Raw genomic sequence first — 19557 nt, 5'->3', positions numbered from 1 at the left:
AGCCTCACTTAGGGTCTCTGCCCTTGGCACGTGGGGCAAGAGGTGGGGATGGTAGGATGCTTCCATTTCTTCTTCTTTTTTTTAACTTATTTTTATTTTTTCCATTATAGCTGGTTTACAGTGTTCTATCAATTTTCTGCTGTACAGTGAAGTGATCCAGTCACACATACATGTATACATTCTTTTTCTCACCTTATCAGGCTCCATCTTAAGTGACTAGATATAGTTCCCAGTGCTGCACAGCAGGGTCCCATTGCTTATCCATTCCAAAGGCAAGAGTCTGCATCTACTAGCCCCCAATTCCCAGTCCCTCCCGCTACCCACTCCCGGCAACCACAAGTCTGTTCTCCAAGTCCATGATTTTCTTTTCTGTGGAAAGGTTCATTCGTGCCGTATATTAGATTCCAGATAGAAGTGATATCGTATGGTATCTGTCTTTCACTTTCTCACTTATTTCGCTTAGTATGAGAGTCTCTAGTTCCATCCATGTTGCTGTAAATGGCATCGTTTTGTTCTTTTTTATGGCTGAGTAGTATTCCATTGTGTATATATCCCGTATGCCTCCATTTCTCACCAAGGACCTTGGCGTGTTGACGTCCAGGCAGAGGGGAGAAGGAAGCTTCTCGAGGGGGATGCTGGGATGTGAGGGTGGGGGCAGCCTGATCAGCCACCCTGAGCAGGAGGCCAAATGGGGAGGCCCGGGCCAGGCGGGCAGCGGGGGACAAGCCAGTGCTCTCTGAGCACAGATCCCGTGGTCAGGAGCCGGTCTGAGAGCAGAATCCCCGAGAACCGAGACAGACATTCCTCTAAGCCTCTCTCCAAGCTCCAGAGGAGAGCATTTAAATGCACTCAATCCACATCCGGCCCTAAAAGCCCTTTTGTTTTCCTAACTGGGACCGCCTGAGTTATGGCCTTCGCCTCTGGGAACCCCTCGGTGGGCAGAGCAGCTCCAGGGCACCAGCCAGAGCCCAGAAATCAGAGTTAAGGGTTGGGACAGGCTTAATGAAAGACCGAGACGCCGGCCCCCACCATGCATCTTCCACGCTGGTGGATTTGAAGCCCATCTCCTGGGAAGCCAGTCAAGGATTGGGGCCGGGAGGCGGGTAATTCCTGGGGCCCGGGCTTCGGGGCGGTGAGAGGGGAGTGGGTGGTGTCTGAATCAGCAGGCCTGGACGAAGGGCCATTCTCGGCTGAGAAGTGCTTGCGAGGCCGTGAGACGTTAATATCCATTTGGGCTTCCGTCAAAAGCAATCTCTTCCCAGATACCTCCGGGCGACTGTCAGGATCACCCCCCTGCCACCCGGAATCTCTCGGAAGCTCAATTGTTGTTTGGGAGGGAGCTGGCCCGTGCCTTTCTGGACCCCGATACCATCCATCCTCATTAGGCTCTGTGTCCAAACTGCCAGGCCTCGGGGGCCAACCTGCTGGACAGGGCGCCTGGGGCTGGATCTGCCAGCCAGAGCCCGCTTCCCAGAGAGCCGGGACTCGGCGAGGCGGGGGCTCGGCAGCCCTGCCTACCGGGCACTTTACAGTTTACAGACCACTGCGCCGCCTGGTGCTGCGCCAATCCCCCTGCCAACCCCTGAAGGCTCAGAGAGGGCAAGAGATTTGTTCAAGGCCAAGCAGCAAATAAGCAGCCCAGGGTCCTGTAAGTCCTGGGACTGTCACGTGGTGTCACTTGTCCATCCCCGCACTCACCCACAGGGAGCCCGCTATGGGTCAGAGGAGTCCACAGCCAGTTGGGGGCTGGACAAGTCAGCTGGCTTGTATGAGGTCTGTAGGGCTGGGGGTCCTGGGGGAGCCCTCCCCTCACTCAGCTTGAGGCAGTCAGAGAAGCTTCTGGACTAGGAGGTCGGAGTGCTGGGGAAGAGGCGAGAATGGTGTTCCAGGAGTTCCTGTTGTGGCGTGGTGGTTAACGAATCTGACTAGGAACCATGAGGTTTCAGGTTCGATCCCTGGCCTTGCTCAGCGGGTTAAGGATCTGGTGTTGCCGGGAGCTGTGGTGTAGGTTGCAGACATGGCTCGGATCCCGCGTTGCTGTGGCTCTGGCGTAGGCCGGTGGCTACAGCTCCGATTCGACCCCTAGCCTGGGAACCTCCATATGCTGCAGGAGCGGCCCTAGAAAAGGCAAAAAGACAAAAAAAAAAAAAAAAAGAGAGAGAGAGAATGGTGTTCCAGGCAAAGGGACCTGCAGGGAGGTGGCAGGGCTTGTTCTGGGACCACGGTGGCTCCATTCTGCTGGTATATGGCACTTGGGGGCAGGGGACAGGTGGGAGGTAGGAGGGGCCTGGGTCTCGCGGCTTTTGCAGGTGCTGTGGGAGTCGGGCTTTCTCCCAGGGGCAGAGTGGGCTCCTAGCGTCCTCGGGAGTTCCCTGGGGAGGGAGTGACCAGAGACGTGGCGCTGAGGGCTGATGGGCAGTTCTGGGGAGCATGAGTTCTGTGGGTCCTGAGCCCTTGCTGAGAGGGTGGGAGTCACCACGTGGGAACGAGACCACAGAGCAGCTGGACACACGCCTCAAGGTGGCCTTTCAGCCGATGGCCACACAGCGTCATGCTGATCACAAGACCACTCCTGAGCCTAATGTATGCACCCCCCCCACCCCAGCCCAGAAAAGCCGAGAAGGAAAGGCCACCCCCTGCTGACCTGTGACCCTGGGCGCAGGGCCCAGCTTGGTGACTGTGTCCTTTGGGAGGCCTCCCAGGCCCACTCCTCTTGCTTCTTTTTTTGCACCTGTCACAGGTGTGGCTAAGCAGACGCCTGTCCAGGTATTGCTCGTCTGTGTACCAGTTAGGCTTGAGCCCTGCAGGACAGCCGCTTGTCCTCTGGTGGCTGCTGTAGCTCAAGGGTCTGCAGGGGAAGGGGAGGAGGGGCAGGAGGGGTCTGTGCAGAGCCGTGGGGATGCCCTGGGGACAGAGGCACTGGCTCCATCCTGTAGGATCTTACGGTCAAGCAGTTCTTTTAAAGGGTAGGGAGCTGTGTGTGCAAATAGAGCCCAGATCTCCTCACTTGGAAGGTGATGCGGAGGACGAAGCCGTCAGTCCTAGCTCGTCTCCCCTGCCAAGGGCAATTGGAAAGGTCACATCTCCTCTGGGGTGTCCCCTTCCTCCTCGGGCCAGTGGGTGGCCCTCATGTCTCACGCAGCCATAGGCGAACAGGCTCTGGGGAACAGGGTCCCGAGCTGGAAGCGGGGGCCAGCACGGCCTCAGAAGACAGGGTCCCCACTGTCCGGCCCCTCTGCCCCGAGGCATAGCCTTGCCTCCACCTAGATCTGCCTCAGCGGTCTGCCAGCAACCTGATTGCCACATCTCTGATTGCCAGGGTCACAGAAATCGGGTCCAGTTCAGCAGCTCCTTCCTCGAGGACTTGCAATAGAATTGATTCTGCTCTGCGCCCTGCCCCCGCCTTCTCAGATCCACCCTGCAGCGGCTTCCCCCAGCATCCGGTGGCCCGAACCTCCCTTCTCTGCCGGGCATTTTACTGCCTTGTGTGCTCGGTCGCCCACTCAGATGGGCCTCTAATTGGCTCTACCGCGAGAGAAACCCTCCCCTCCCACTGTGACCCATTCCTTCCCTGCCTGAGCCCCCAGGTGGGAGGAAAATCCTTCTCTCACGGGAAAGACATCAAAGGAGCCACCTGAGCTGAGCCCAGCCTGGCAGGGGATCAGGCTCCGGAGAGATGAAAAGCTCCCCGCTCCCGGGCCAGCCAGGATGCGGGCGACGGGGCCGGGGGATGCGCTGGGGATGCTGGGGAGCAGGATCTGGGAGTCCCCTGGGGGTACTGTGTCCTCCCTGCTCTGCTGGGGCTGCAAGCAGACCTCCCTGTCCTCGAGGCTGGGGTGGCCCGAGGACCTGCTGTGACATCAGGGTCCCAGGCTCTGAACTCCTCTAGAATGTCCTCGGAGTCCCGACCACACGAAGGACCTTGGCGACTGGTGACCACACCCCTGTGGCCTTGACCGATGGGCTCGCAGGGAGCCTGCCTCTGTCCAGAGCCGTTCGGAATCTTCAAACTTTGAACGTAGACGGGGCGATGCACGTGGAGGCTCAGCCTGGTGTCGCAGCATCTGATAAATGGCAGCTCTGAGCGGTGTGCGCCAGGAGCCGGCAGGCGCTGACTGCCAAGGCTGGGAAACGTGGCAGGACGCCAGGCCCAGGGGTACCATTTGCAGTCAAAAACAAGGAGTGGGCCCACTTTCTTCTGAGCTTGGCAGCTGCTCCGGAAGGGGAGGGGAGGTGATGTAGGTTAGACCTACTGTGCTCCCCACCCCCACAGGCTTACATTTTTTCTTTTTCTTTTTTTCTTTTTTTGTCTTTTTGCCATTTCTTGGGCCGCTCCCACGGCACATGGAGGTTCCCAGGCTAGGGGTCGAATCGGAGCTATAGCTTCCAGCAACGTGGGATCCAAGCCATGTCTGGGACCTACACCACAGCTCACGGCAACGCCGGATCCTTAACCCATTGAGCGAGGCCAGGGATCGAACCCGCAACCTTATGGTTTCCAGTCGGATTTGTTAACCGCTGAGCCACGATGGGAACTCCTACATTTTTTCTTCATTGCATCTGCAATGTGACCCTGCAGGGGTGATGAAGGGGTTGCTGATGGGGCCTTTTTACAGAGAGGGGAACCAAGGCAGAAGACGGTGCCTGTCCAAGGTCACATGGCCCCTGAGAGGCAGAGCCGGGATTTGAACTCAGCTTAGCCTTATTCCCCAAACAGTGCTCTTGCCAGCAAGCCCAGAGGCGTCCAGAAAGGATGTGAGGAGTGACTGCTCCCAGGAAAGCCAGCAGAGCCTCCCCAGGGGCCGCCTTTGAGAGGCTGTGCTTCCTCCTGTGTCCAAGTTCTTTGTTCTTTAGAAACAAGAATCCGCCTTTGCCACAGCCCGCCACCCCTCCTCCCGGAATTGCCCGCCTGTTCGGGAGCCTGGGAAGCTGGTGGACGCCGCAGTTGCACAACCAAGACTCTGCCCCTAATTGGTTTCCACAGTAGCTTCATCGGAGTTGAGGAAAAGTCTCAGATGCTGCCTTCTGAGGGTGCTTCTAAGGTGGCAGAGACACCCTCCCCATCTCACAGGGTTTGGACCTACCCTGTCCCTACTCCTTGTGCCTCTGCTCCTCTGACAACCTGCCAAGACCCTGCTCAATCTGCAGTACAGCCGAGCATCTCCTCCTCCAGGAAGTCCTCCAGGACTACCTTCTCAACCACCCCAGCAGATGGCTCATCCTCCTGTGAGCTCCCAGAAAATGTAACAACAATTGTTACCCTTATGGAGTGCTGTGTATCAAGCAGCATATTTATGGTGGTTTTTTTTTTTTTTTTTCCCCTTAGGGCTACACCTGCGGCATATGGAAGTTTCCAGGCTAGGGATCGAATGGGAATTACAGCTGTTGGCCTACACCCCAGCCACAGCAGCACTGGATCCGAGATGCATCTGTGACCTACACCACAGCTTGTGGCAACACTGATTCCTCCCTGAACCTACGGAGTGAGGCCAGGGATTGAACCCACTTCCTCATGGATACTAGTTGGGTTGTTTCTGCTGAGCCACAGCAGGAACTCCTCAACCAGCACGTTTAACCGTGTCACTGTATCCTGTGGGTTGGAGCTGTTGTAATTCCCATTTTACAGATGAGGAAACTGAGGCAGGAGGATCTAAGGACCATGCCCGGTTGGGCTGCCCTTCCCCGAGACTGCTGGCTCCTGCCTCTGTCTCTCCTGGGGCTGTGAGCTTTCTGAAGCCCAGAGTCCCCCATGAGTCCAGCACCCCCCTGTCCCCCCAGGGTCTGGAGCCACAACCTCTGTCATTTTGCAGAAGCAAGAAGCCAAGACTTAGCTGGTCACCCAGCCTCTGTCGGCTGGAGTCTGGGGGCAGCGGGAGTTCCCTGGGTGCCAGCCCAAGGCGTTCCCGGGGGCTGGGCCAGCTCAGCCATGATGAGGGCTTGGGGGTGGGTTCACGGGTATGAGGGGGCGAGGTCCATCCTCAGCCATGGGACACCCCTCGGCTGCCCTCCGTCTTCGTGTTGTGTACTGTCCGTCCCCCCACTTCTGGCCTCGGGGGGTCAACCTTGCACCACCCCCCCTGCAGAGGCCACCCACCTCTCCAAACCTTAGTCTTCTCACCTGCCAAATGGGTCCACGAACCCCTCCCTCCCGGGCTGCGATGGGGAGGGCTGTGGCTGTGCTCGAAGCCCTGGCCGGGGCTGAGATGACCACGGAGCCAGGCCCTGGTGCCCAGGACGATGGCTCCAGGCTCTTGGCGGCCTGGCAGACAAGGACCAGGTCAGGCAGGACCCGTCTGAGGAAGGGGCCCAGGGACCTGCGGAGCGCGAGACGGCCCCCGGAGCCGTCTGACTAATGAGGGACCGTCAGCTGGTCTGCTGCTTCCTCTCCCTCCCTCTCCCTCCCTCGGGCCGCCCCAAGTGCAGCCTCTCCTTCCTTTGAAACCTCTCGGCACCATCTGCAGGACCACGTGGGCCCAGCGCTCCCTTGGCAGAGCCTCCCTAAGCGGCACTTGGAAGACGCCGGGTGGCAGGCGGCTGGCTTCTGAGAATCTGCACCAAGAAAACACGCCCTGTCTGCCTGCCCACTCGTGGCACCTGCCCAAGGGCCCGTGGTGCCTGCGAGCTTTTCCGCATCAATCACTTTGCAGCCGGAACCCTAGGGAGAAGCTGGACCGAGGAAGATGTTAGCCTCAGAGTTACTAAATAATGATTTTCTTTGGAGTTCCCGTTGTGGCTAACAGGTTAAGGACCCGACCAGTATCCACAAGGATGTGGGTTCGATCCCTGGCCTTGGTCACTGGGTTAAGGATCCAGCATTGCCACGAGCTGTGATGTAGGTCCCAGACAAGGCTTGGATCCTGCATTGCTGTGGCTGTGGTGTAGGCCGGCAGCTGTAGCTCTGATCTGACCCCTAGCCTGGGAAACTCCATGTGCTGCAGGTGCAGCTGTAAAAGGGAAAAAAATATTTTTCCCTACTTTCTCCCCCTTTTGCGCCCAAGTGGGGACTCCTGCTCGGTGGGCGGCAGGATGGGGTTGTGGACACATCACACCTTTACTCCCTTCCCTTCTCGCAGCTTCCTGTCTGACTGACCGTTGCTCTGTGATCGAGGGCCTTCTGCTCAGTGATGGCCTGCCTTCTAGCCCCCCTGAAGTCCGACTGGTTTCCAGAAGTCAGAAACCACGGCTGCAGTTCACGCTGAGCCTGAGTCAGAGAAAACAGACTTCTGGGAAGCCGGGAGGCCCTGCCGGCGATCTGTGGCCTGGGCACACCTGGGCTGTGCTCCTGCTGGCTGGGACTGGTGCAGGGGCGAGGCCAGGGCTTTTGAATCTGAGATGCCAGCCAGTGCCCAGCACGCTTGGCCCCTCAGTGACTGAGCCAAGGGGTCAGGACAGCCCATGGCAAAGCCTGGCAACAGCAAACTGCAGGTTGTGATCTGTTGGCAGGTGGAGAAATTAACGTAATGGCTTGTGATCGACTCCCTCTCTCTCTCTCTCTCTCTACACATATATATATTGGTCTTTTTACGGCCACACCTGTGGCATATGGAAGTTCCCAGGCTAGGGGTCAGATCAGAGCCATAGCTACCAGCCTACACCACAGCCACAGCAACACCAGATTCAAGCTGTGTATGCAACCTACGCCACAGCTCGAGGCACTGCTATATCCTTAACCCACTGAGGGAGGCCAGGGATCGAACCTGTGTCCTCTTGGATACGAGTCAGGTTCACAACCCATTGAGCCACCATGGGAACTCCAACCATATTTTTTAAATCAAATAGAGTGTAATAGCACAGAAGAGGATAGAAAATATTAGCCTGCATCTGTCTTACAGGCAAGTAGCGTTTCAGGAAGCTTTTGTTTCAGACGCCAGGGCTCGTGAGTGTGTCTGCCACGTGGTGAACTGCACTTCCCTGGATCGTGGTCAGAAAGTCTAAAAGCCACTTCTGCAGGGCTGCGTCGTGGATGTCAAGGCCCTGCCAGGGGTCGGTCACGCTCCGTTGCCACTCGGGGGAAAGCGCCCGTGTTGGCAGGCAGCACAGCGGCCTCTAAGCTGGTCTGATGCGAGGCATCTTGTCGTGAAGGCACTTTCCCGGGCGGGGGAGGAAGGCGGGGAGGCCCAGGTGGCCCTGAACCTGTGCTCACCTCCCCTGGTCGTGCTCCCAGACCGAGCCCCAGATGGCACCCTGCCTGCCCAGCCCCGGAGGCCGGCAGGACAGAGGGGCCGAGGATGCTGGGCTTAGAGGTCAGCTCGTGACACAAGGGGCCTGACAAAGAGACAAGGGGCTGGTTTGGGACCCTGGGCAGTGGTGAAGGACAGCATGGACGTGGGTGATGGGTCATTGGCCTCAGGCTGAGGGGTGAGGTGTGGGTCAGACCGCCCGCTCGCAGTTGCCAGACTTCTGGCCAGTGTCCGAGCGTCTGTCTCCTGTCACGAGGAGGGGGACGGGGGACACAGACCCAGGGCCCCACGGTTAGGATTTGGAGAATAGTGTGTTGCCCTGGGGTCAGCTCTCAGCAGCGGCCACTCTTGGCCACTCTCCCCGTGGGTCCCGATTTGCAGGCTTCGTGTCCTGCCCGTTCCTGGAAGCGTGGCACCCCCACTTTCCACTTCTTAATAGCAGCAAGAGAAAAATAATAACGATGGCAATAACAATACCAGCCACTCTGTAATTTATTCCTTGCTGAGGTCCTGGGAGGCGGGTAGGTCAGTGGGTGGGGAAAGTGTGGCCCAGACCACACGGCAGGAAATGCAGGACCCGGCCCTTCCTCCGGCCGCCCTGGAGCCCCTCCCAGAAGCCCGCCTGGCCGGCCAGCCCCACTCCTCAGATCAGTCCTATTTCCCGCCTGGGTGGGGGTCCACCGAGCCAGGCGTCTCCCGGCCTCCTCTGCCCCAGGGGCCCTGACTCAGTTTCCCCAGCTGGCTCCTGAGGCAGAGGTGCTCCAAGGAGCATTTGAGTGAATGGGAGGCTTGGGGCAGACCCCTGAGGCGGCTCAGGAGGCCACTGCCCAAAGCCTGGAGGGAAAAGCTGCATGTGGCCCCGGGATAGGGGTGGGGTGGGGGGCAGAGGCAGGGGGAAGGCGGGGAGGCCCTGGCCGGCCTCTCGAGGCCGTGTGTGGACAGGCCCTGAGGGCGTGCCAGGCCTGGGGGAGGTGCTGCTCTGGTCCCCATTTTACAGATGAGGAAACGGAGGCTCAGAGAGCTGGAGTAACCTGAGCTCTAGAGCCCAGATTGGCACCCGCTGCCCCCTCCCCTCCCGGGGCCCTCGGCCCCCCTCCTCCTGCAGAAACAGGCTCCTCCACCCGCCCGATGGCTTCTCGGGGGAGCGTCTGAGCTTCTGCCAGGATTAGGCCTTTCAAAGGCCGCGTGCCCAGCGTCCCAATCTGCAGCCATCAATACCGGCTCTCAGATCTCCGAGCCTGATCGAATTTCCTTCGGCGCCGTCCCTTCTGAGGGCCCTTCACGTGTCAGGGCTGGGCCAGGGTGGAGGGAGCGGAGCCGAAACACGCGTGGGCCCCGTCCCGCCACCCGACGTCAGAGCCGCCCAAGCGCTGTGACCGTGACCGACGGGTCCCCCCGGGCGGGCGCTGCACAGGGCAGTTCCGGGCGACTGAAATCAGGCTGCTTAGTAATGAATCGGGCAGTTCGCTGGCGCCGCAGCCGAAGCGCTAACACCTCAGACGCGGGCACAGATGGAGGCGGGGGGAGCGGCTGCTGCCTCTGCAAATGAGCAAGAAAAGGGCTTGTTAGACAGAAAGAGCTGGGGGCGGAGGGCGAGCCGGGAACAGGATTGTCAGCGGATCTTGCAAATACTCGAGGCCGCTCTGGCCTGGACCAGCGTGCTTCTTATTTCAAAGCAATTTAACCGATGGGATTCCTGACTCCCAAATCAAGAATGTTATTAAAATGAAGAACAGAGGCAGCTCGGCTGCTTGTTGGCACCAAGCCTGCTGTGGACTCTCTTGTCCTCCCCTGAGAGGTGGCCGGGGCTCTGCTTTCCCAGGCTCCTGATGCCCTGGCTGGGCTTTTTCTTTGAAGAGGGGATGTGCCATGTGTGAGTCCCAGAGGCTTGTTGAGAGACCGAGGCAGGTGCTCTGGAGGGCGCGCCTGGGTGTGTGCGTGTGCGTGCGCGTGTGAGCGATCAGGTTTTAAAAACTTGAGGATAGGAGTTCCCGTTGTGGCTCAGTGGGTTAAGGATTTGGCGCTGCTGTGAGCTGTGGTGTAGGCTGCAGACGCACCTTGGGTCTGGCATCGCTGTGGCTGTGGTGTAGGCCAGCAGCTGCAGCTCTGATTGGAACCCTGGCCTGGGAACTTCCATATGCTGCAGGTGTGGCCCTAAAAAGCAAAAAAAAAAAAAAAAAAAAAAAAAAAAGTGTATAAAGCAAAAATATGTGTATAAATTAAAAAAACAAAAACGTTGAGGATGGCTTTTGGTCAGTTCTGTTCTGACCGGGGAAAGATGCGAGGACCCTCGCTCACCCCCCTTACTGTTTGGCCAGTGCAGAAACCGAGCCCCTGCAGGACGGGACCAGTCCAGGGTCCCGCAGCAGGTGGCACAGCTGGGCCCGGAAGCTGGGCTTTCTCCACTGCACCCCAGCCCACCCCGTGTCCTCCAGGGGGCGTTTCAGGACCTGGGGCACTTGCTCAGTCTCCCCTCGGGCCACTATGAGGCTCCCAAGTCCCTGCTGGGCTCCGGGGTCCAGCCCAGAGCCCAGGCCCGGCCCCACGGAGCAGGCGGCTGAGGGGAGAGTGTGGGGCAGGGGCCTGCACGCGGGTCCCGGGCGGGGGGGGGCCAGCTCTCCATCCTCATCCTCGCCCCACAGGTGTTCCAGCGCCGGGAGGACGGCTCCGTGAACTTCTTCCGAGGCTGGGAGGCGTACCGGGACGGCTTCGGCAAGCTCACGGGGGAGCACTGGCTAGGTGAGCCCCCACGACCGTGGGCCTGTCCTCTCTCCCTGTGCACCGCACACCGTCATGGCCGGCCAATTCCGGGGCAGCGTGGGAGGGCATCCGTGGATCCTGTGCGAGTGAGCACTGCGAGCGGGGAGCCATCACCATGGGTGGGCTCCGAGGAGCTGGTGCTCTTCCTGCTGGGGACCTGGTCACTGTCCTGTTGAGCAGCTGTGGCCGGTGCAGGGCACTGAAGGTGCTGGAGAGCCAGGACGACCCCAATGCTGCCGTGCCCTTGGGGGTCAGCACTGGCCGATGCCACACCTGGGCACCAAGGGCACACCTCCGGAAGAAGCGGCCGGTGGGTGCTCCCGGCCGCAGCTCCCACTGCCCCAGGGCTGGCACGTATCCCTCGTCCGGCTCAACATGAGGGCTCGATGAGCTTTCTTAACGTTATTTTTTTTTTGGTCCTTCTGGTCTTTGGTCCTATTTCTTGGTCTTGGCCGCTCCCGGCACATGGAGGTTCCCAGGCTAGGGTCCAATCGGAGCTGTAGCCACCGGCCTACGCCAGAGCCACAGCAACACAGATCCGAGCCGCGTCTGCAACCTACACCACAGCTCACGCAACGCCGGATCGTTAACCCACTGAGTAAGGGCAGGGATCGAACCCGCAACCTCATGGTTCCTAGTCAGATTCGTTAACCACTGCGCCACGACAGGAACTCCTTAACGTTATTTTTACTATTACCATTATTTCCTTCCTATTTGTCTTTAAATTCACTCAATATTTTAAAATGTGAGTATCTCACATAATTTCACTCTAAGAATGACATCCAGGAGTTCCCAGCTAAAGATGTGGCATTGTCACTGCTGTGGCTCAGGTTTCAGTTCCTGGCCTGGGAACTTCTGCATGCTGTGGACACAGCCAAAAAATAAAAGGTTAAAAAAAAAAAAAAAGAATAACGTTCATAAAAGTCACAGGTCAGAATCATGTGTATACTTGGGAGGAAGCTGTGGCCTGAGGTGAGGCTTTGAGTTTTTTTAAGTTTGAGATACGATTCACTGTTATAAAGTGCACAATTAGGAGTTCCCGTTGTGGCTCATCAGGTTAAGACCCCAGCTAGTACCCATGAGGATGCAGGTTCCATCTCTGGCCTTGCTCAGTGGGTTAAGGATCCGGCGTTGCTGTGGCTGTGGTGTAGGCCAGCAGCCTCAGCTCCGATTCAACCCCCAGCCTGGGAAATTCTATATGCTGTGGGTGTGGCCCTAAAGAGACTTTTTAAAAAATAATTTAAAAAATTAAGTGCACAATTAGGTGGTTTTTAGTATTTGCAGAGACTTGTGCAACTATCACCACTAATTCCAGAATATTTTCTCCACAGAAACCCTGTGCCTACATTAGCAGTCACCCCCCATTTTTTACATTCTTGATATATATTAAAATAAACCCTTGGCATTAGAATGACATGCCCCTGCCCAGGAATGGTCTGAATGACCGTGAACCCTCCGCAGTGCACCTGTCCCACTCCAGCCTCCCTGGGCAGGAGGGGAGGGCAAGGTGGAGGCGTGTGACTGGCCAGGCACCACTTAGAAGGCTGGGCGTCAAGGTCTGGGCTCCACGTGGGGGTCAGGAGGGTCCCAGGTCTGTAAAGACTTTCAGCGGAACCCACACGAGAAGGGTCCAGGTGCGCGCCCACTCCCCTGTGTGCAGAGGCACCAGCTTTGCACTGTCATTTGCTTCCTATCCATCTCTCTCCCACCTGGAGTCCATGAGGGCTGGCCCCTCTCTGCCCTGACCTCCGCTGTGTCCCCGGTAGCCGGGCACGCACCCGCCGCAGGAATGGCCAGACACCCCCCGTGGACTTCGGGACCACAGCCCCACCTACTGCGCGCCTCCAGCGCCCCTGCTGTTTTACTTACCTCGGTCCTGACATGCTCACTCCACGAGGACAGCACTGCTGTGTCCTCTCCTTTAGGGAAGAGGAAACTGAGGCTCAGAGAGGTGAGGTCACTTGCTACAAGTGGCCCAAGTCACAGGCTGGTGTGTGTGTGTGTGTTTGCACATGCGTGTGCATGTCCACCCTTTGAGGCCAGTGCCGCCTGAGCAGGATTCGTGTGCTGGAGCCCGTCTAAGCTCTGAACCGTGCCCTGAACTGAATGAACGAAAGCAGGACGGGACAGTGGTCAGGGGACAGAAGCTTCCAGGTAGGGAGCCCCTTCCGGGTCCCCTACACCCAGGCGATGGGAGAAGGGAGAAGCTGCCAGGTGGGGGCCTGTTCCTGCAGCACCACCCACCCCCTTGGAGCAGCGCTGGCATCTGCGTCACTCTAGGCATCTTAATTGAAATCTCTTGGCAGCCGCTGAGTGCGGGAGAAGCATTTAAGCCGGGGCCTTGATTAGCTCCTGGCAGACAGGGAGCCTGAGGAGAATGTCAGCTTGAGCCCAGCCCTTGACTGCCCTGCGCTGTTCCCTGCCCCACTTTCCCACACTCCCCTGTTGCCATCTCATTTCCTATTGAGTTACGGGAGCTCTTTATATATTAAGGGTATTGACCCTCTGGGAGTAACATGTTGCATTGTTACTCCCAGACTTACAGCCTTTTGGGGGCAACATTACTGCTTATTTCCTAGAAGTTTTCACTGTGTATGAGGTCCATTCTGCTGGTCTTTCCCTTCATATCTTCTGCGTTTTTGGCCCTGCTGTCCCTCCCAGTTTTATAAGAAATGCCCCCCCTTAAAATGCTTTCTTAGTGGTAGGTGGTGGGTTCAGGTCATTGATCCATCTGGGAGTTGACGGGGTGTTGATGGGTGAGTCTGTTTTTCCACCGGCTCCTTCCCTTCTCGCTCTGTGATTTGAACTCTGGTGGATGATAGGGTTGCGTCTCCGCGCAGCCCAAGGACCCGGAGAGGCAGGGGCGTGAGTCTCCTGGAAGATCAACAAGGGCTGGAGAAACCCAGAGAGGAAAGACTGAGGGAAGTGGAGGCAGGGAGGGCGGCGGCCTCCAGGGGAAAAGGGAGGCGATGAGGATGAACTGACTCCGAGAGGGAGCAGGCCCCCCTTTCAGGGCACCTGCCCCCGGGGCCCCTCGTGGGCACTGGGAGGGCACATCAGGAGCAGAGCCCTGCTTGGCTCAGAGGAGTGGTGGGCACAGTGATCCGCCCCCGCTCCGCTGACCTCCCTCCTGCCTCATCCCTGCATTAGATTATTTGTCCTGGGCAAGAACTCAGTAAGAGCCCGGGATCTGGGCAAATCTGCCTGGGTTCAAATCCCAGCTCTGCCACTTAGCAGCTGTGTGACCCCAGGCCAGTTACTTAACCTCCCTGTGCCTCATTTTCCTCACCTATAAAATAAGGGGAATAAGAGCACCTGCCTCGTTGGATCATGACTGCAGCGGCAAACATCTGGATAATGTGTGCCATGGGCCAGGCAGTGTTCTGAGAGGTGTACGGGGACACTTTAATTAAATTGGACTCATTAAAATTCCACTGGCTTCATTAATCCACAGGGAGCACTCACAGCGGTGTCTGGCGTCTGCGGGTGCCGCCAGGCAGTGGGGGGCTGTGGTCGGTATTGCCTACAGTCTGACCGTTACAGCTTGGGAAGCCCTCTGGCCCTCAGGCCACAGGTGTATGGCCTGGGACCCAGAGAGGGACAGCAGCCTGCTGTGCGGCTCCAGCCCAGGGAGGAGCGAGAGGGGCTGGGAGACGAGAACCTGGTGCCCCCAGAGCTGGGTCCTTGGTGAGGAAGGCAGGTGGGTGCAGGGAGGTCCCAGCGGGTCTGCTGTGTCTGTGTGGCTGTGGCTCTTCTCGTGGCTTCTTCACATCTGCCCTGGATGGTGGGTCAGAGGCTTCCATCTGGGTTGGAGGGGGAGGGTCTGCCCAGCCCTCACTCCCACCGCCCAGGCCACCTGCACGCGCTGACCCACACGTGGAGGGTTGGGTGGTGGAGCTCAGGAAGGGAAGGTGGGAGGGACAGACTGATGAAATGGCAGTCTGTGCTGATAACTTGTAAGGTGTTTAATTAAATGCCCTCTTAATCAAGAGCAATCACACCCGCCGAGAAGCACCTTGAGTGTGAATGAGCGAGAGGGAGGGGCAGGCCTGGCAGAGACCCCAGGGTGGGCACAGGAGAGTGGAGGAGGGGAGTGACAGAGAGGGGAGGAAGTGGGCCAGGGTGCGGTGGGGGTGTACAGAGCCAGGCCCTGGGGACAGCAGTGGGCATGGTCCTCCCCCTCTCGTCCACTAAGCCAGCATCTAGGGAGCACCTACTGTCTGCTGGCTCGGTCTCAGATGCTGGGATTCAGCAGTGAGCAGGACAGTTGGCCTCGCGGAGCTTTCATACCGCAGGGGGGTGGGGGGAGACAGACACGGACCAGAATGATAAGCTCCGATGGGGGAGCGGCTGGGTGGGCCGAGGCCCTCAACCTCGCCAGGAGGCCACGCAGCCTTCCTGAGGAAGTGACACCTGACAATGAACAGAAGCTACAGGTGAGGAGGAGCAGGGAAAAGAGTCCTGAGCAGAAGGAACAACATGTGCAAAGGCTCAGAGGCCAGGGAAGTGCATGTGAGTACCAGATCCCAACTGGCTGGAGCCCAGAGTGTCAGAGGAGAGGAAGGCGCCATCGCCCCCGATCCAGATTTTCCAGATTCCTCCTGACCCCTGCAGGCTGTCTACCAGCCTTGAACTTAAAACATTTGGAAAACACAGCCTGATGTAAGGGAATACAGGAAACACGAAACACGAAAAACTGTCAGTCCTCGGTTTCCTGCCAAACACAGACCTGCAGGAGGAAGGATAGTCCAGGGCCGAGAGCATACACTTGGTGGTGGTTATCCCTTTCTGTCACCGGCCACACGCGCTTAGCTCTCGTCTCTCTTTGGTTCTCTCTGGGGAGGTCACTTCCTAGGTCCCCCAAATTCTCCGCCCTTCTCTCCCCCATTCCAGGTCTCAAGAGGCTCCATGCCCTGACCACACAGGCGGCCTATGAGCTGCACGTGGATCTGGAGGACTTTGACAATGGCACAGCCTACGCCCACTACAGGAGCTTTGGTGTGGGTTTGTTCTCCGTGGACCCTGAGGAAGACGGGTACCCGCTCACCGTGGCCGACTACTCGGGCACTGCAGGTAGGGCTCCAGGCAGCAGCAGGGACGGGGAAGGGCAGGGGTGGCCCCCCAGTCTTCCAGCCTGGAGGATGACGGAGGTCTCACCAGGCCAGGGGCTGGGATCAAGGCTGCACACCTCCACCTCCAAGTCCGCCTTGGTTCTCATCGCAGCCAGAGGAAGCTAGCAGGGCCTAGACTGTTCACCCATTTTGCAGATAAGCAAAGTGAGCCCAGAGCCAGGAACTAGGAGCCCTGGAGCTTGGGCTCTGCTGAGCCTCTAAATTACAGTGGCTGACCCTCTCTGGGCTGGGTTTCTCCTCTCAGGACAAGGCGAGAGAACGCAAGGGGAGGGAGTGAGTGACAAAGCTGGGAGGAGGGAGAGGCCGCCTAGATGCAGGCACAGCCTTGGGGACAGTGGGTGCCTGTGAGCTGCATGGATCTCAGAGGTGTGGAGGGGCAGGTGTGTGTGCACCTGTGTACAGCGGGGGGGGGGGGGGGGAAGAGCAGGTTGCATGTGTGCACATGCACGTCCAGGGGACTGCATCATGCATGCACCTGTGCCCCGAGAGCACACGCCCGTGTGTGCGTGCCTGTGCAGGGGACTCCCTTCTGAAGCACAGTGGCATGAGGTTCACTACCAAGGACCGCGACAGTGACCATTCGGAGAACAACTGCGCCGCCTTCTACCGTGGGGCCTGGTGGTACCGCAACTGCCACACATCCAACCTCAACGGGCAGTACCTGCGCGGTGCGCACGCCTCTTACGCCGACGGCGTCGAGTGGTCCTCCTGGACTGGCTGGCAGTACTCGCTCAAGTTCTCCGAGATGAAGATCCGGCCGGTCCGTGAGGACCGCTAGACGGCGCCCCGTCTGGCCCCGCCCACAGCCCCGCCCCTCACCGTCAGTCCCCTGCCACCCCCACCCGCCGTCCCCCATGCCCACCTCCAATTCCGCTTCTGCTCAGATGCCCGCCTGCCGGCACAGGACTGACCCTCTCTGGCGATGGGGTGGGTCCAGACAACCCCTGCACCAAGCACCCCCTGAACAAGTGAGGCCGCCCATCACCGTCACTCTGTCCAGCCCCCGTGCCTCTGCTGATGGGCGGCAGGGCAGTTCTGACCACCCCAAATTCTACCTGCCCAGTCTTTGGCTCCTGGGCTGTGTTTACCCTCCCTGGGCCACGAGCCTGCCATGTGCCCCTGGCAGCCCCTCTGCTCTGCCAGTCCAAACACCTGGAGCAACGGGCACACAGAGGAGAGGCACATGGCACCCCTGGAGCCCTTTAGCAGACCTTTCTGAGTCGGGCCTGAGCCGCCAACCCCCTCTAACGCCGGGAGGTCCCACCCCTCTTCCAGGGACTGTGGACGGGCTGGTGCTCAGGCCTGCCCGTGGCCAGGACCTGGGTGGTCCCATCCTACCACGCCCCTAGGTCAGGCTGGGGTGCAGCTGCCTTCGGGAACTCACACCCCGAGGTGACCGAGACCAGTTCCCTGGAGCCCTTCCTACCCATCCACCCGTGTCTCTGCAGGTCCGGGAGGTCCCCAGTCCCCTTGGCTGCAACACCCTGCCTCCCGCCTTCTCAGGGCAGCTGGAGACCCACCCCACCCCCTTCTCCAGCCTGTGGGAAGTCCGGGCAGGTCCTGCACCCTTGGTCTGGGCTGGGCCCATGCAGACCTCTTGGTTTTCTGGGCTTCGGTGGGGCCTGTACCACCCCCTACTCCGGGATCCTGGGCACTCCTAGGGGCTGGCCCAGAGGAGCTAGAGGCTGTTGGCTCGGAAACTGCTGTCTCATGGGGAGGCCGCCCCCTGCTGGTGATTGTGGGTGTTGCCGCCTCGGGTCACTGGGCAAATGGGGGAGACGGAGGCCCCCCCTGGGAACTCAGAGACATCTTCCACTGAGCCCTCTCAATGCCCAGTGTCCTATGACTGCACTCCCCCCAGCCCCGCAAGGACCATGGGTTCCCAAGGTCAGTGCCAGGAAGGGCAGGACTGGGACTCCAGCCTTCAACCCCTGCCCAACAGCCTTGGGGCTCTTTTTCCAAATTCCCGCCTGTCGGGACCTGAGGGGGCCATTTAGAGGGCCAGGAAGTCAACCTGCAGAGCTGCTCAGAGAGTGGGCAGTCCAGCGAAACCCCTCCTCAGGCAGGGGTGGTTCCTTTTTAGGGCACTTGAAGGCAGTTCTCAAGGCACTTCAGCTCTCCCTACCCCCGCCCCCCACCGAGGCTTGTGCTTCATTAATAATACATCGGAGTTGGCTGGGACAGTGGGAAAGGCCCCTGGTGCCACTGACTGGCCATGCGCCCTGGCCGGCCCCAGTTCCACCTGGTCGTCGGTGCTCAGCAAGATTTGCTGGACATCGGCTGTGGGCCAAGGCTGTCATCTCTGGGTGCTGGACCAGACCCAGCCCCTGCCCTCTAGGCACGCAGCTGGACTCAGGGACAGCCAAGAAGCAGGTGATTCCAGGCCAGTGTGACCAGGGTAGTGAGGGGGGTGGCACAGGTGCAAGCGGGGTGGGGGCAGCGTGGCAGAGGTGTGTGAGACGATCACACGCACCCCCCCACCCCACTGGCCCCTTTCCCATCCTCAAGAAACCAAAAGAGCCCGTCCCCCCCGCCCCGGGGTTCCTGGGACCCCCAGCCAAGAAGCAGAGTCTGCGTGGGGCCTTAGCCATCATCCCCCGGGGCCCCCTCCTCCTCCAGCTCCAGGCTGGGGCCAGTTTCTGCTGCCAGCCTCGAAGTGCCAGCCACTGTTTAGAAAGTGCCAAGAGCTTTCTGATCTGTCATCAAACAAACTCCTGGTGCGCGTGATGTTAATTCACAGATGTGCGTGTGTGTCAGGAGGCTCAGGGGCGCTCGTGCCAGGGCTTGGCCGAGGAACAGACACGCCACAGCTTGGGCCTGGTGGGGGGGCTGGGCCAGGGCGGTTTTCAGGAGCGTCTGGCTGACCTGGAGACACTGGTTCCTTCCTGCTGGAGAGCACCAGCCCCACTCCCAGCCCAGGCCTGGCACCACTAGGGGACCCTGCCAGACCACACGCTGGCTGAATGGGCACAAAGCCCATCACAGCGGACAGCCAAGGCCAGTCCACCCTCCTTCCTAAAGGGCACACCGGCTCTGGGCCAGGAGGCTGAGGTGAGCGAGACAGGCCTGGGCTCTGGCGTCGAGGAGCCCACCGTGTGATGTCAGCGCAGAGGAGTGAGCGCAGAAGGAAGGGGTGCTGGGAGAGCCAGTGAGGGGACGCCGAGACCTGACATGCATGCGAAGCTCACCCAGGACCCGTGGTTCCTGCACCCAAACCCTGATGCACAATGCCCAAGTTGATGGCCATGGTGGGGTACCTGTGACCCAGCTACCCCACTTGACCTCACCCCCTTTTCCTTCCTTCTCCCCCGAGACAGCCAAGCAGGGGAGTGGGCGGGCTCTCCACACTGGGGCCTGGAGGCAACGTGGACCCCCTAAAGCTTCTGAACATTCCTTCCAGCAAGCACAGTTGGGTTCCGTGCAGTCAGCCACTGGCCTCACTCCTGGCCCCTCAAACTCTGGATACATCTCTGGGACACCACCAG

The 19557-nt window shown here is 59.2% G+C and overlaps 1 protein-coding gene across 2 annotated transcripts in view; it reads left to right on the top strand.

Annotated features, from left to right (window-relative positions):
* FIBCD1 (fibrinogen C domain containing 1) overlaps positions 1 to 18783 on the top strand; it is a 36961-nt gene extending 18178 nt beyond the window's left edge. For both annotated transcript variants that reach the window (XM_021070324.1, XM_003122239.5), the window contains 3 exons: positions 10823 to 10919; positions 15834 to 16013; positions 16591 to 18783. In XM_021070324.1, coding sequence (XP_020925983.1) covers positions 10823 to 10919; positions 15834 to 16013; positions 16591 to 16850 — 537 coding nt within the window. In that variant the 3' untranslated portion in view covers positions 16851 to 18783. The remainder of the gene's footprint in view (positions 1 to 10822; positions 10920 to 15833; positions 16014 to 16590) is intronic.

Source organism: Sus scrofa, chromosome 1, assembly GCF_000003025.6.
Source record: "Sus scrofa isolate TJ Tabasco breed Duroc chromosome 1, Sscrofa11.1, whole genome shotgun sequence".
Lineage (NCBI taxonomy): Eukaryota > Metazoa > Chordata > Mammalia > Artiodactyla > Suidae > Sus > Sus scrofa.
This window is presented reverse-complemented; position numbering and strand designations above follow the sequence as displayed.